Source organism: Portunus trituberculatus, chromosome 50 (genome assembly GCF_017591435.1).
Source record: "Portunus trituberculatus isolate SZX2019 chromosome 50, ASM1759143v1, whole genome shotgun sequence".
Taxonomy (NCBI): Eukaryota; Metazoa; Arthropoda; class Malacostraca; order Decapoda; family Portunidae; genus Portunus; species Portunus trituberculatus.
In genome coordinates, this window is record NC_059304.1 from 26,486,748 (window position 1) to 26,503,327 (window position 16,580).

At 40.0% G+C, this 16,580-nt stretch overlaps 1 protein-coding gene across 1 annotated transcript in view; it reads right to left on the minus strand.

The window, feature by feature from the left end:
• LOC123499929 (adenylate cyclase type 2-like) overlaps window positions 1-16,298 on the minus strand; it is a 52,479-nt gene extending 36,181 nt beyond the window's left edge. Inside the window, exons 1-2 of the mRNA XM_045248461.1 lie at window positions 15,991-16,298; window positions 6,733-6,871 (exon numbers count right to left, since the gene is read on the minus strand). Coding sequence (XP_045104396.1) covers window positions 6,733-6,868 — 136 coding nt within the window. The 5' untranslated portion in view covers window positions 6,869-6,871; window positions 15,991-16,298. The remainder of the gene's footprint in view (window positions 1-6,732; window positions 6,872-15,990) is intronic.
• Window positions 16,299-16,580: the final 282 nt, after the last annotated feature.

Here is a 16,580-nt window from a genome sequence, read left to right on the forward strand (position 1 = left end):
CTGCTCCCAGACTAGAGAGTGGTATCTTGGAGAGGTCTCGTATGCCAGGTCGACGCTGTAGGAGCGCAGGCCGGAGACCCAGCGGCGACATAAGGTTGGGACCGGCAACACACACTTGTGCCCCTGAGTCTGTAACCATCTCCCACTGTCCGGTTACGTACCTCGCGTCCAGAGTACATTGCAATGATGGGACAAAGAGTAGCCAGATGTGTAGCACTGCCTCCTGGTCAGGCCTTTCCGCCAAACTCAACCAGGATTCCACTGACTGACACCATGACCTGAAGCTTGCTGACGTCATCTCCGTAGCACACTTATCAGGTGTGGCAGCAGCGGGTAGCTTGCCACCTGACGCATGGCGGGCGGTGGCCAGTCTAGTCCTCGCCTGCCGACTGCTGTTCGATAAGAACCTGGGGTGTCTTAAGGCCGCCATCTCACTACGCCATGTAGGGTGCTCAAGGTAACACAAGGGCCGTGTCGCTGTGGTTTACTGAGGAATGCAGGTAGGTACACTACTTCCACTTGGCAAGGCAGCTGCCTGTTCAGAGCTATATATATGTATATATGTATATATATATATATATATATATATATATATATATATATATATATATATATATATATATATATATATATATCCTACAATAGTTTTCCAGAGTGTGTCTAGCTTCTAGTTTATCTCTTCTTCCCATAGTTATGGTCAGAAGCAAACGAATTCTCCATATTGATATCTTGGCATAGAGTGAAATACACAAAGATGAAGGAACATCTTTCTTATGTGGACTGGAATTTTGAGTTGGCTTTTCTTTTTTTTTTTTTATTTATACCATGTGGGCTTTTCACGGAAATTTATGGACTAAAGGAGGTATTTTTTGGGGGTACCTCCTATCTTAAAGCCCACCCGCTAGGAAACCCTTGCCCCGAGTGAGGAAGCCCAACCTACACTCGGACCGTGGACAGGATTCGAAACCATGCGCTTGGAGACCCCTCGGACCCCAAAGCACGCATGGTTCCACTGTACCACGGCGGTCCGGTTAATAATATGTACTTAAATTTTTTCAATAACATAATTCCTCTTACTAGCAGGTTTGTGCCTCTTAACCATATTGTCTCCTCACCTCCATGGCCTACTAAACTTCCTTCATCCTTCATGAATGCAAGGAACGAGATTTGGTTATCATAAAAATAACAGTGATGGGTGGCAGACTCTCCTCAAACCATTAATGCTCTTGCTCATAATAAGAATCTAGATTACTGATGCTAAAACTAGTATGTCTCAGTCTCAATATGAATTGTTCTTAATTTACTCCTTCAGTCCCAACTCTAAGCTATTCTAACCCAATCTGACAGGCCTTCACTGACTAAAGAAGAGATAATGACTAATGATCACAAAGTTGAGGCTACCCTATTTGTTAAGGCTTTTACCTCAGTGTATCAATTAAAGTTAACACTTGAGATAGAGTTGTCTTGCGGCAACTCTATCTCTGATATTGAATTTGATTTGTCTGCAGTCAAGCATTACCTCAAGTCTCTCAATATATTCTCCAGCATGGGACCTGACCACATTTAGCCTCACTTCAATCTTGTGTCAATCAACTTTCTTACCCTATATGTCATATCTAAATCCTCTCTAACATCAAGGCACTTGCCTGACTTATAGAAGGTTTCTAAAGTTTTCATTTTTTAAAAAGGGCTCCTAAAAATAATTCCTCTCAACTACAGATCAATTACCTTGACCTCTGTTTGTGTTGAAACTTTAGAAAGATTTCTGACACAACAGTTTGATCAATACTTTGGAGAAAAATGATCTATTTTAGACTCGAAGTTTGGTTTTAGGCCTCATCATTCACCTGAAGACTAACTGTTATTGACATAACATGTCATTACCTCTTGGGTTAAACAGTTGATGTATTTTTTTTTTTTTACTTCAGCAGGACTCTTGATATTGTACATCATAATACTGCATGTGATTTGTAAACTATGCTTTTGGGATATCTAGATTTCCACATGTTTTGTTACAAGTCTCTCTTAGAAACAAAAACAGGATGGTTATAGTGTTTGGCACTGAGAGCCATACTTGTCCTGCTATAAGCGGTGTAGTTCTCGGGTTATGTTGAACACCTTAAACTTTTAGAGTGTATGTGGACAAAGAATATTTCTAGGCCGGAAATTCTTTCTTATGCAAACTGACTATGATCCTTGCCTTGTGTTCTGTTTAAGGAAGTTAATTAAAGTCTGACCTAATCACGTGAAGGTGTGGGCAAAGCGGCCGGGAATACAGAGGCAATACCTCAACCCATATCTGGCACGGTACCTATTCATTAAGGCGCACAAGGAACACACATATTTACATTTTTTTTTCTCAGACCGCAAAAACTACTATCCCCCAATACAACAAACTCCGACGGCCAGCTTCTCTAGGTGACGTCTCCTAAGACGAGGAAGGACCGGACCACCGACAAGGTAGGCCTAATGACGTCCTATGCATTTCTTAGCTATTGAAGTTAGGTTAGGTTAAGTTTAGGTTTACGTTAGGTTAGGTCAGGTTAGGTTAGATTAAGTTTAGTTTTAGGAGAGTGCAAATTCATTCAAAACAGGTCAACATATACCAGAGAAAAAGCTACTTTTTACCATAAAATCGTGTTTCTGTAAGAGACGGGGTGTGGGAGGGTAAAAAAAAAAAGAAAGCTACGGCCGTATGATGGAAATGAACTGCAGATTCTTTCAAAACAAGTCGAAATCTACAACAAAAAATTTTTTTTTTTTGCTTCGTTTTACCACAAAATCGTGTTTTTATAAGACACAGGGGAGTGGTAAAAAAAAAAAAAAGTACGGATTTGCGACGGAAAGAAAAGCATATTTATTCAAAATTAGTCGAAATCTACCAAAATGAATAATTTCATCCAGAAGAGAGCTGTTGGTGTAACTGTACAAATTTACCCTGGCGTGATACAACAAAGCCTCGAAATTTTTAGGTACTTTGCTAAGATAATCTTAGACCTCTTTCACAAGGCGAGTATGATGCTCCCGTACGCACTTATTTAAGCGCGGACAAACTCGCTTCTGCCTATCTATTAAGACAGCACAGGCGTAAACCACCGGCCACCCGCGCGCCTGAAGTTTCCCTGTTAAAATTATGTATTTATCGTGAAGTAAAGGGACAGAAGAAGACTGTTTGTGTACTTACCATGCTTGTTTTTTTTTTTTTTATCTGCTTCTGATAAATTAAGTCTGGGTTAAGCTTGATACACACCTCTCTCCATCATTATAAGGCATTTATAATCTTCAAGTGATTTGTTCCATAGAGCTGATCTCTCTTGCACAAGTATCAAAATTACCCTTCTTATTAAATACAAAGCTTGATACACACCTCTCTCCATCATTGTAAGGAGCTTGTTGGGGATTTATAATCTTCATGTGACTTGTCCCACAGAGCTGGTCTCTCTTGCACAAGTATCAAAATTACCCTCCGTATTAAACAAAAAAGGACAGCCACGCACAACCTACCACCTTGAAATCCAATAGGCTACTGAATGAGTTTCAAGATAATTGCTCGAGTCACGAGGCTGCCCGCGACGTGTGAAGACCTATGCACTATAAAAAAAAAAAAAAAAAAGCTCTTGCGGTCCCAGCGCTCAATTCACTCGCACACAGGCTTTTGCCCGTGGCGGGCGACGACTGCGCTGAGAAAAGGTTAAATTGAAAACATCAGCAATTAGTTTAAGCGTTATAGCACATAAACGCGGACGTGAAAATCTCCTGCGCCGTGTGAAAGTGGGGCTTAGGATGCTGTGCAATGTCGGCTCCTTGTGATAGTGTGTAAAGCAAAGCCGAGAAGTTTTACACTCCTGATTGAATAAAACTCAGGCCAAAAGCCTTTCGTGCATTAATAATAAGATCGATATGGGACGCGGTGGCATAGTGGATAAAGTGGTGAGCGTGGGATCGGGTAGACGTCCACGAGTAGATTGGCATCCTACCACCTACCACCTTGATACTTTACCATTTGTCGAGTGGTTTAAAGTTACCTACATATCACTATGATGCCCAGGTTCAAGGTGGTTACACCAAAGATGCGCTTGGGTGGTGATATGGGCCTTAATATGGGTGCCACTAAAAATAAAATTGCCTGCGCCACTAATGGGTGGAAGCTTAACAACACTACAAATACTCTTCAAGTTACCTTCACGTGCTACAGGCCAGGACATAGAAAAAAAGAAAAGAAAAAAAAAAAACACTTGTGAAAAAATAAATTTTTTTACATAACTTTAGAAATATGTATTTATATTTTTTAATCAGAATATAAATATCTAATTTGTTTTTTGGAGAACATTTGGAATCAAGAACGAAAATTTTGTACCAATATTTTCAATCATAGCTTAAAAAGTGTATTGATATTTGACTTTAAAAAATCAGTATTTGTTCCAACATAATAACAACAACAACAACAACAACAACAACAACAACAACTACTACTACTACTACTACTACTACTACTACTACTACTAGTACCTCTACTTCTGCTACTACTACTATTACTACTACTACTGCACAGGTGGTGGTGCTGGAATGTGGTGGTGGTGCAGTAGTAGTAGTGATGAGTGGTGCAGCAGCAGCAGTAGCAGTGGTGGTGACAGTGGTAGTGGATGTGTAATGGTGCAGTAATTGTGGCAATAGCAGTGGTAGTGGTGGTAGTGGTGGTGGCAACAGTAGCAGTAGATGTAGTAATAGTGTAGTAATTGTAGTAATAGTAGTAGTAGTAGTAGTAGTGGTAACAGTAGCAGTAGATGTAGTAATAGTGTAGTAGTAGTAGTAGTAGTAGTAGTAGTAGTAGATGTAGTAGTAGTAGTAGTAGTAGTAGTGGCAATGGTACTACATCTACAACAACTATTACTACTACTACTACTACAACCACTACTACTACTACTACTACTACTACAACCACTACTACTACTACTACTACTACTACTACTAGAGTATAGTAGTATATACGCATAGTATAAAAAATTCAGTGTGGAGTTGTTGATAAAGATTTCAAAGAATGGTTCAGCTTTAAAGACAGAGGAGATTGTAGTGGAACCATCTAGATGTCATAGAAAGTGGGAAAATGAAGAAAAATGTCCATGAGATTTATGGCTGGCTTGGATGTTACGAGGAAAGTAGAACCTAATAAAATTTTCAAAGTTCTTTTTGCTGAAAGTCTTTTGGCAAGGAAATTACATGATCTCCAGCAAACATAACAGGAGGAGCATAAGTTTCAGGATATTGAAGGTTGAAGTCCGATTTCTGAGTCTCCTCTTTATTCTGGACAAGAAAGCAAAATTAATTATTAGTATCAACGTTTGCAAAATGACAAAAGGTGTCGGGTGTATGTTAGATACAATCACCTCATTTGTGCACCCATTACAAAGAGGTGCATCTATGATAAACAAGCCAAAGTCTCTGCATGGTTATTTCGCTGGAAATCAGAGCATTACTGTTTGAAGGGTTTTCTCTTGGGAGAAGTATACTGGCAAAAGCACATCTGCTGCGGTGGGTTCACAGGTGGCATTGAGGCAACAGGACAGACTAATGAAAATGGACTGTGATCGGAAGAGCCCCGTGGAGTGGAAGAAGGGCATGAAGTCGAGAAGTTTTTATGAGTGTGAGGTGAGTCTCCTAAGTAGTTGTTAACATTGGTAATGTGCTGCACTAATTATTCTAGATAGTGGTCTTTTTTACTTTACATTGTCAAACTCATGATAACTCTTTTCGAATGAAAATGTAGAGGAAGAGCAAATTTGTGGTTTTTGAATTACAAGTAATAACAGCAGCAGCAGAAATAGTAGCATTTTGGTTGTGGTGGTGGTGGTGGGGGTGTTGGATGGTGTTAGTGATGGGGGAGGAAGGCGGTGGGTGATAACTGAAGTGTAGTTATATAAGTTTAAAAGAAAAAAAAAAGACACTTACAACGTATGTGTATGCAGGTAAACACACACTAAATAAAAAACAAGAACAATGATAAAAGGAAACAAACAGAGAAACAGAGCAAACGTTACAGGCAATGCAGGAAGTGTTTATGGTTGTCAGCCTTACTATGCACTCATGGCGATCGCTCAGAAAACCTGAATGAAATCGATAGATACTCTGTTGAGATATAACTCAAATGTTTCAAAGCATCGGATGTTTTCTCCCTAAAACCCTTAAATAACATCTTATTTCGTGTGACGGAAGACCGAGACAAAAACTATTGCTCGCACTTGCTTCTGGTGACCTGCTTCTCATGCAATTGTTATTTCATGGTTAGCGCTTCTCTGAGGCAGATATATTGCATGCCTCAGCCTTCTCGCCACGACCCGCTGCGCAAGATATGCATCTCATTATCATTCCTTGTTCTTCTTGGCCAATGTTTGAATTCCGTTATTCACTTTTGATAATAAACTCCAGAATTTCATCTCTACTTGGTAATAGATTTTTCACAATCTATGGCTTTCGGATCAATGTGTCATGTAGTTTCAAACATCAAACTGATTCTAATTTCTTTAACTTCACTTCATCTCTTCTTTGCAAACATATAATGGCGTTTTCGAGTTACATGTACGTAATGTAAATGAACAGACGCCAACATCAGCGTGCTTACAAATAACTTAAAACAGGACTGACTCCGAGAGCCTCCTCCTATGCTCATGCGGCAGGAGTAGCGCAGGTTATTACGAAATATGCTTATGCTGATGAAAATCCATAAGAAACACTCACCCACGATGATGAGGTAGATGCCTATGTAGGTGTGTTGCTGCGGGGACACTGGCTCCCATGGCTTGGGTAGATGGCCCGAGGCGTTGAGAAGTGCCAATTGCTGCTCCGGCGACAGCATGTCGAGGTCTTCAGTCATTCCCTGCAGAAGGAAGAGTGAACTGTTCGTGAAGGTGTCAACGCTTCACGGAACTCGCTTGTGCGTGGCCACAACATTTGTATTTCTACTTTTCATTTGTTTTTCTTCATTTTTTCTCTCTCTCTCTCTCTCTCTCTCTCTCTCTCTCTCTCTCTCTCTCTCTCTCTCTCTCTCTCTTTCAATTTCCTCTCCATCTTCTTTCTTTTTATGTTCCTTTGCACCTCCTTATTCACCACCAAGTCTCCTTACCTTCCTTCCTTCCTCCTGATGTTATCCCAAATAAATTTTTGCCTTTTCCCTTCAACATTCTTGAGATCTTGGCTTCCGCCACCTAACCCTCCCCTCCCGGAAAAAAGCAAAAAAAAAAAAAAAAAAAATGAAAGTTTATATATATATATATATATATATATATATATATATATATATATATATATATATATATACACACACATATATATATATATATATATATATATATATATATATATATATATATATATATATATATATATATATATATATATATATATATTCCGGTATATTTTCACCATCCAGGATTAACTTAGTCTGATTAACCAAGCTGCTGCCATGTTCTTTGAGCTCACCCATAACTCTACTGCAAAATATATTAAGAAGTGAGAACATATTTAGATAGAAGACCTGATTAACACTGAAATGTTAGGGAGAGACCTTGATAAGGCAAAAACAATAAATCATAAGCTGAAAGGAAGTGAATGACAGGCCGTGAAGAAGACAAAGGGAAATTAAGCAGCACACATAGACTGTTATGCAGTGGAGCCATGGGCGAGCTCAGAAGATGGCAGCAGCTTGGTTAACTACACTAAATTAATCATGGAAGGTGAAAATATGCCGGAAGAGTGGAAAAAAATTGTCCTTATCCCAGTTTTTGGCATAAATCATTACGTCCATAATAATTTTGAGATTGCTGTCATTTACAGGGTGTCCACACTAAAATATCTAGATTGCATTTACTGCCTTTCTTGTCACCTTTTGCGCGCAGAGTAATTCCTCTCCTCCTTCCTCACCCATAACCCCATCCCGCCTCCGTCGTCTGTCAGTGAATCAACGTTTCAGTGACTGCGCCTTGCTATTGAAGTCATGTGAATACTTGAGCACCTGTTACTCAACTCTCTGTACACAGGAATATCCAAATATTTGTATTAGCTCTCCACAAACTTCAAAGAAAAAGACAGAGCACATTTCATCATCCCCCTAAAAATGCTTACATTATTTATAAACATTATGAATACATGAAAGAACGACTGTGTGTGTTAAGAGGAAAAAGTTTCTCTCTTCGAGGTAATATAAGTTTCTCAGTATCAATTATTTTCTTTTTCTCTATGTCGGAAATTCCATTAAGTTTTGTTATGTTGTACGAAAAAAAAAATGTCATAGAAATATAAGCGAAAAAATGCTTAGGTTTATCAAAGTTTATTAGCGGACTCCTTATTTTAGCTTAAAGATTTAGTGCACTACTACCTGTTGACTCTACAATGTTATAATATTGACGCTGAACTTCCTTGTCTTACACACAGATTCAACTCAGACATCGTGCTGTAAACACGTGTTCTGTTGCTCCATCCTTTTGCCACCTCCGTGTGGATTTTTATTGTACTCCCATCAGGCCGAGGGATTAGCTAAATAAAGTTAGGATTCCCATTCTCCCGTATTTCCTTTAGCAACAGAAAGTGTTTGTTGCCACGAAGTCATATTGTCTTTCCTCTCCCACCAACGGAGAATCTATTTTAATGAGCGTGCCTTTGGGATCCTGATTTGGCAGGACAATCTGATCCTAGGAAACTCTTCACCGATCTCCTTCCCTTTCTGTCCTGCTCCCTTCCAACAGAAAGTGGGTGTAGCCCTCTTCCAAGCTTGGTGGATCCGCCTCCCTTTCCCAGCAAGGGGGAGAAAAGACATTGACCGACGACTCTTGACTGCCCGACTGTCTACTGGCCCGAATAAAGCGACGTATGTAACCCTTCACTCAAAGACGAACACCTGCCTCTATACTGTCAACTTTTTTTTATTGACTGTAATATTTTAAACGTTGTAAATGTAAAAAAATAAACTTGCCAGTGGTAATTTACTTGTACAGACGCCTAACCTAAGTCAAGTCACTTGTTGAAGTTCCCGTTCAGACATGAAATCGAAGTAGAGGCTTCGATTCCTGTGTCCATGAATTTATGTCGGGGAGTCGCCTCCCACCACGATTTTGTGGATATGGAACCTACCGAGATCGTGGATTGCATGGCTGGTCAGGATGCCTAGAAAGATCATTAAAATGGTTGACGGTACCAAAAGGAGCACAGTTTCAGTAACTTTAATCTTCATTGCTGCTAAGTTGCTAGAGAGGGTTCATGTAAGATGGGAGTCGGTTCCCGATCGTCCCTACATTCAGAATCCTGACCGTTTTATTAAGTGCCAGTTTTACGATCACCATGACAACGCTTGTTGCTCTTCGAATTCTTACTACGGTAGATGTGCTGGTGAGAGTCATTCGGTGGACCAGTTTACGTCTCTGGTTGAGAAGTGCCGCAACTGTGAGGGTGCTCAATCTTACCTTTTTTTACACGTGATTGCCCTGCGTGGAAAATATATGAAGAGATCTACACAGTTAAATCTACTTATTATGAGGCAAGAATGAGAGTGAAGCAGACTCAGGCAGCGTCTGCTTCAAACGTCTCCTATGCATCAAAAGTAGGAGTCCGCCCAAGATGTGCGCTGTCGCCATACAGACTGACCAGCATCTACCACCTCTGCTTTTCCTTTAACCTCTACCTCATCATCTACCAAAGCTACCTCTACCATTTTCTACTCCTATTACTTCCTCTGCTCCATATATGTCAGCTATTATCTCGTACTCCCAGCAAAGAGGAGGTAGTAGACACATATCGAAACGATATTTTACTCCCAGCGAGGTCGAATAGCCCTAATTCTGATCTAGGCTGGTTCTGATCTGCCCGTTCTTGTCTGCATCTGTTCAGGATATGCTGTGAACTTACCATCAAAGCTAGTTGTGAACATGCTGAACGTTTCCTTTGTGTCTCGGATCTCGGGGGCAGTCACATCCTGCCCTCTAAAGATAACTCTCTCCCTTCACACCAAACTACAAGCAGTTTCTACTCACACAAACCCTTCACAAAAAATAAATAAATAAATAAATAAATAAAAGGTAACTCCAGAAGCAGGTCCATAGTCCCGTATGGGGAGGAGACCATAATGTCCCCAGATTGGACTGCTCTCTCCGTATCGACCATAAATGTCTTGACACCCCCTGTCAACTTTTTCTTCTTTAACTTCTGCAACATTTGCGGTCTTAGATATAACTTTCAATCTATAGAACACCACCTCTCCTCTACTAAACCTCATTTCTTTTCCTCACCGAATTAAGAATGTCTGAGAAAACTGACAGTAGCCCCTTTTCTATTCTATCCTACTTTCTATATACTTATTTTCGTCCCAAAGCTGGATGTTGCGTCTATGTGCGCAACAACATGACTTGTTCTCGTGCTTACACTCTTGAATCTTCTGAGTTTTCTACCATCTGGCTCCGACTCTTACTAAATTTATCTGAGCTGCCTATTTCCACTGACTATAAGAAGTTCTTTGACTGTATATTATCTGAAGTGGAGCACATTTTGTCTCTATATCCTTTAATGGAGTTCTCCATCCTTGGAAATTTCGATGTTCACCACCAGCTTTGGCTTCTTAAAATTTTTTTTTATTTATACCATGTGGGCTTTTCACGGGAATTTATGGGCTAAAGGGGAGACTTTTTGGGGTACCTCCTGTCTCAAAGCCCACCCGCTAGGAAACCGTTGCCCAGAATGAGGAAGCCCAACTTACACTCGGACCGTGGACAAGATTCGAACCCGTGAGCTTGGAGACCCTTCGGACCTCAAAGCAGGCATGGTTTCACTGTACCATGGCGGCCTCTCTCTCGTCACTGACCATAATGGTGAACTAGCCTACAACTGTGCTGTCCTCTATGACCTAGAACAACTGGTGCAACATCCTACTCGTATTTCTGACCGTTTTGAAAATATACCCAATATACTTGACCTATTTCCTTACCTCTAAGCCTTATGCTTATGCTGTTAGCCTCTCTTCTCTGTTGGGCTCCTCTGATCACAATTTCATATCTGTATCTTGTCCTATTTCTCCAATTCCTCCTCAAGATTGTTTCTGCCAGTTCGGGGGATCTGAGAAGGTATTTTGATGATTTTCCTTGGAATCATTAATGTTCCCATGTCAGAGACCCATCTCTGTGTGCTGAAAGCATAACAGAGGTGATAGTGTCTGGCATGGAGGCGTACATTCCTCATTGTTTTTCCACAACCTAAACCTTTCTAAACCTTGGTTTAAAATAGCCTGTTCTCGTGTTATACATGATAGAGAGGTTACCCACAAAAGAAACTTGAGCCTTCAATGCCACAAAAACTCAATTCCTTCATCTATCAACTCGACGCAACATTCCACACAACTATCCTCTCTTCATCAATGACTCGATGCAAGTCTACATTTACAAACTCACTTGTTTCGATGTACCGTGTCTGACTGACTGTCTTTCGCATCTTTTTCACCGCCGCAAAGTTTCTGCTATTACTATCTCCGACCGATATTTTCATGCCAGCTGTTTTTTTTTTTTTCTTATCATACTAACTGTATACTTCCTCTCCTCCTGTGGCCTCGCTCCACAAGACTTTATTCTTTCTCTCACACCTGTTATATCAACATCTCTTATGCAAGAGTTTGACCAGTATTCTCAATTTTCATCCCCTTCTCTGGTAGACTCTGGAACTGCGTACCCTTTTCTGTATCTTCATCTTCCTATGACATTTCAAAAGTATACACTGTATACACGTCGAAATTAAAATTTAGGTCATGAACTGGAGCACCACGGGTCTGTTGCCATTCTTCAGGGCACACGTGGTAGTGGAGGTGAAAGTGGACCTTTTCGGGAGAAAAAAAATGTCCGTTTATGAAATTATATATAAAATGTACCTATAAACATATTTGTTTTTATTTGTATGCCTGCCTGACCATGGGACATAAAAAAATCTTGAAAATTAGAAATACAAATTGATCCCCTAAACTTTAGGGGATCAATGAACTTTGCTTTAGGGCCTAAAGCAAAGTTCATGCTAGAAAGATAAAAAAAAAACAATGTAACAAATTTAGATGGCGCACCCTTGGTGCTCTTCTGGAAAGAATTTGCCTCTAGAAGTACGAATTGACGCTTAAAACAAAATTCATGCTTGAAGAATTCGAAAAACAATGTGACATTGTTACCGCAGTCTTGCTGCTCTTCTGTAAAGAATTTGCTTAATAGAAAAACAGAAAACGCAGAATCAGGCAGATGTTGCGGTTTAGCAATGAAAGTGGAAAGATGGTTGACGAATTTTGTAAGCTGTATGTGAAATATATAGAGCTGAAAACTATATTCGGAAGACTAATCCTATGGATGCGTGAGAGGAGGCGGTCTAGTAAGTAAATTTTTAAGAACATCAACCAGCAACCACGAAAATGACAATAGAAGAAACACAATATTTAACATTACGCCTGGTCTTTGAGGGAAAGACTTCGCATATGATTTCACTTTGTAATGCAGTTTGTTTGTGTATGTGTGTGTGTGTGTGTGTGTGTGTGTGTGTGTGTGTGTGTGTGTGTGTGTGTGTGTGTGTGTGTGTGTTTGTTTGTTTTCACACCACGGATGAATTTTTTTCCTGTGTCATCGAAATATGAAAAATGTGCCAATTGTAAGAATGCCCTTGAATTGCTTATCAAATCAATATATTTTTTTCAGGAAGTACATCGCACACTTTCTGACAATTCTCTAGAGAAATACTTCTATATATTTTTTCTCAGCACTGCGGCAGAAATCAATAAACACTGAAGTAATTGACTTTCTTTCCTTTATTTATGAATCTTGTTGCTCCCTCAGGCACTACAGTCCAGTAATATCCATCAATGTATTGTTTCTTCCTGTCTAGTGCCATTTCCCTTTTCCTCTCCCTATGCATTGCATTTAATTTTGGCGCCCTCCATCTCTTTCTTTCTCTCTCTCTCTCTCTCTCTCTCTCTCTCTCTCTCTCTCTCTCTATCTCTATCTCCAGAGATTTTCACCAGTCAAAGACGCACTGCTGCGAGCATAAGCTTTTCAAAATGAAGCTCCTGAAAATATATAATAAATAAAAAAGAAAAGAAAGGAAAGGAAAGGAAAGAGAAGAGAAAAAAATTCAAGGTGACACAGCTGGCCACTCACTAGCTGGGCGATACAACAAACACGTCTCGAGCTGCCATGCGAGAGGACAGTTTGCGTCGTGCTCACATCTCTAAGCGAGCAATTTCTTTTGTCCATGAGCAAGAGAATAGAGTATGTGGTGTGCATGGACCTTTATCCTTACACTGTTGTGATTATCTTTTGGAAACATTCAGGCCAATACAAGAAAAAAAAAAAAACGAGAATAATGGATTCATTTTCATTTCTTTTTTTTTCTTTTTACCACAACTCTAAATAACTTGAGTAAAGGAACATTTACTTCCAATACTATAATTTTTAGTGATGTCAAGATGTGCTCAACTTTGGAAACCTCCCTGATCTTCTCACCTCTCCGTGATCTTGTTTTGCATCAAGTTCTCCATTGCAATACAGGAACTCTGAACTTTCCGTTTCAGGACTGTCCTAAGAGCCTGTGATTCCGACTTGTACGTTGAAAAACTGCTGGAATGTAGCTATTGATTATGAGCCTTCCTAATTTGTAAGAAACAGTTCGAGTTTTGTTGTTGCTAATAATTTTGTTGTTGGTGGTGGGGTGGTAGAGATGGCATCTTTAGTCTCTGATGGGAAAAGCAAACATAAGATTGGAATCTATCATTCCGCTTACTTGACAGAAGTAACAGTCGGAAGCTGTCATATACATATTAGGCAAACGAGTTAAGGCAACTCGGTGACAGAATATCAGCAAAATATAGTCTAGACTTGAACGGTAGCTAAGTGACCCGTCTGCACAACTTCAGTATACGAGCCATGTGTGAACCTGAGATGACTGTCACATACACAGGCAGGAGAAAGGGATCGCTTTCCCACTTCGGAGCAACTACTACTTACTAGACCGCCTCCTCTCACGCATCCATAGGAGTAGTCTTCCGAATATAGTTTTCAGCTCTATATATTTCACATACAGCTTACAAAATTCGTCAGCCATCTTTCCACTTTCATTGCTAAACCGCAACATCTGCCTGATTCTGCGTTTTCTGTTTTTCTATTAAGCAAATTCTTTACAGAAGAGCAGCAAGACTGCGGTAACAATGTCACATTGTCTTTCGAATTCTTCAAGCATGAATTTTGTTTTAAGCGTCAATTCGTACTTCTAGAGGCAAATTCTTTCCAGAAGAGCACCAAGGGTGCGCCATCTAAATTTGTTACATTGTTTTTTTTTTATCTTTCTAGCATGAACTTTGCTTTAGGCCCTAAAGCAAAGTTCATTGATCCCCTAAAGTTTAGGGATCAATTTGTATTTCTAATTTTCAAGATTTTTTTATGTCCCATGGTCAGGCAGGCATACAAATAAAAACAAATATGTTTATAGGTACATTTTATATATAATTTCATAAACGGACATTTTTTTTCTCCCGAAAAGGTCCACTTTCACCTCCACTACCACGTGTGCCCTGAAGAATGGCAACAGACCCGTGGTGCTCCAGTTCATGACCTAAATTTTAATTTCGACGTGTATACAGTGTATACTTTTGAAATGTCATAGGAAGATGAAGATACAGAAAAGGGTACGCAGTTCCAGAGTCTACCAGAGAAGGGGATGAAAAATTGAGAATACTGGTCAAACTCTTGCATAAGAGATGTTGATATAACAGGTGTGAGAGAAAGAATAAAGTCTTGTGGAGCGAGGCCACAGGAGGAGAGGAAGTATACAGTTAGTATGATAAGAAAAAAAAAAAAACAGCTGGCATGAAAATATCGGTCGGAGATAGTAATAGCAGAAACTTTGCGGCGGTGAAAAAGATGCGAAAGACAGTCAGTCAGACACGGTAGATCGAAACAAGTGAGTTTGTAAATGTAGACATGCATAGATGTTTACTGTACGAGAGAGAGAGAGAGAGAGAGAGAGAGAGAGAGAGAGAGAGAGAGAGAGAGAGAGAGAGAGAGAGAGAGAGAGAGAGAGAGAGAGAGAGAGAGAGAGAGAGAGAGAGAGAGAGAGAGAGAGAGAGAGACTTCGTCACTCTTCTTTTACTATATAGGATGGGCATTGGGCAACAATAAGTCAATATGTAAAATTCAACACTACGTAATGTATAACCATCACGTCTACTTCTGGCATTCTAATTAACTTTAATAGCGACAAACGAACTTGCATAAAAGTACATGAAGTGTTTCCTGGAGGGTTGGAGTTAAATGGCTGGTCCAAATCTGATTAAATGATCGTCTCTCGCCTCCCCGCGCTGCGTGACAGTGTCGCATTCTCCCGTCTTACACTGACATAACAAAACGATACCTTGGCGTTCTTGAATAGTGAATAAAACTAGCACGGTGAAGGTAACGTGACTACGCTCAGTGTGTGTGTCTGTCCTGAGTGTTTATTCTTTTACCATTATTATTATTGTTTTTCTTGGTGGAGATGGTGTCTTATCATTAGGCATCAGTCATGCTGCATGTTACCAAAGCTGTTCATGGACTACTTTTAAAAAGAGCCAATATTTCTTGATTGTTTCTTAAGAATAAACAAAAAAAATAATAAAAAAAAATGCATCACTTCCCAGCCAGACAAACTTTTGCATTCTTTAAATGTGATCTCCTAACTTGGAAAGTTTAATGTCGTATATTTTCTTTCACTAGGCAGCCAACAAAGCCCAGAGCAAAAATAAGATTGGGAAGGTTGATTCGGAATACTACTATTTTTATAATTAAAAAAAAAAAAATTCCACACTAGAAGATTGAAAAATCTTAATTTCATGCTGGGCAAAATAAAACAATAAAAATCAGTAAATATAATTGCTATATATGTTACTTCGGTCCGCGTCGGATCCACTGGTGTTACCTAACGTACTGAAACACATATCACAATGAATACCTGAGAACTTACCGCTCGGGAAGCAAGGAAGCGTGGCAGGGTTAAGGTTTCCTGGCGCTGGGCGTCTAAATACTTTCCGTCACTAGTCTTACGGGTTTATTTTTCTTGTATTATATTTCACACAGGCAAGCACCACACCCAGTAGTTCACTTCTAAGTTTCAAACAACCATGAATAACCCTCCAGGTCGAGTCATATGTGGGTGACAGGTGATCCCGGTGACGCAGGCTAGCAGTGGCACGAGCACACGTCTTTTCCCGTTTAGCCCAGTGCACAGACTGCGCGCGGTGACGCTCACAGACCACAGTACTGGGAACCCGCCTCTCTTCATCTGTCTTCCGTCCTCATGTGCTCGAAACAATTTCATCAATTGAATCGTACAGCAACTTTCCGTATCACTTCACTCTCCATTCTTTTTTCCCTCTCTAATTTTTTTTTTTTTTCTTAATGTTATAGCCTATAGCGCCAGCAGGCATACTTGAAGAGTATGTAGGAAGCACTGTTCAGCTTCTGCCCATTAGTAGCGCAGGCAATTTTATTTGTATATACCATATTAGGGAGGGCTCATATCACCACCCAAGCGCATCTTTGGTGTAGCCACCT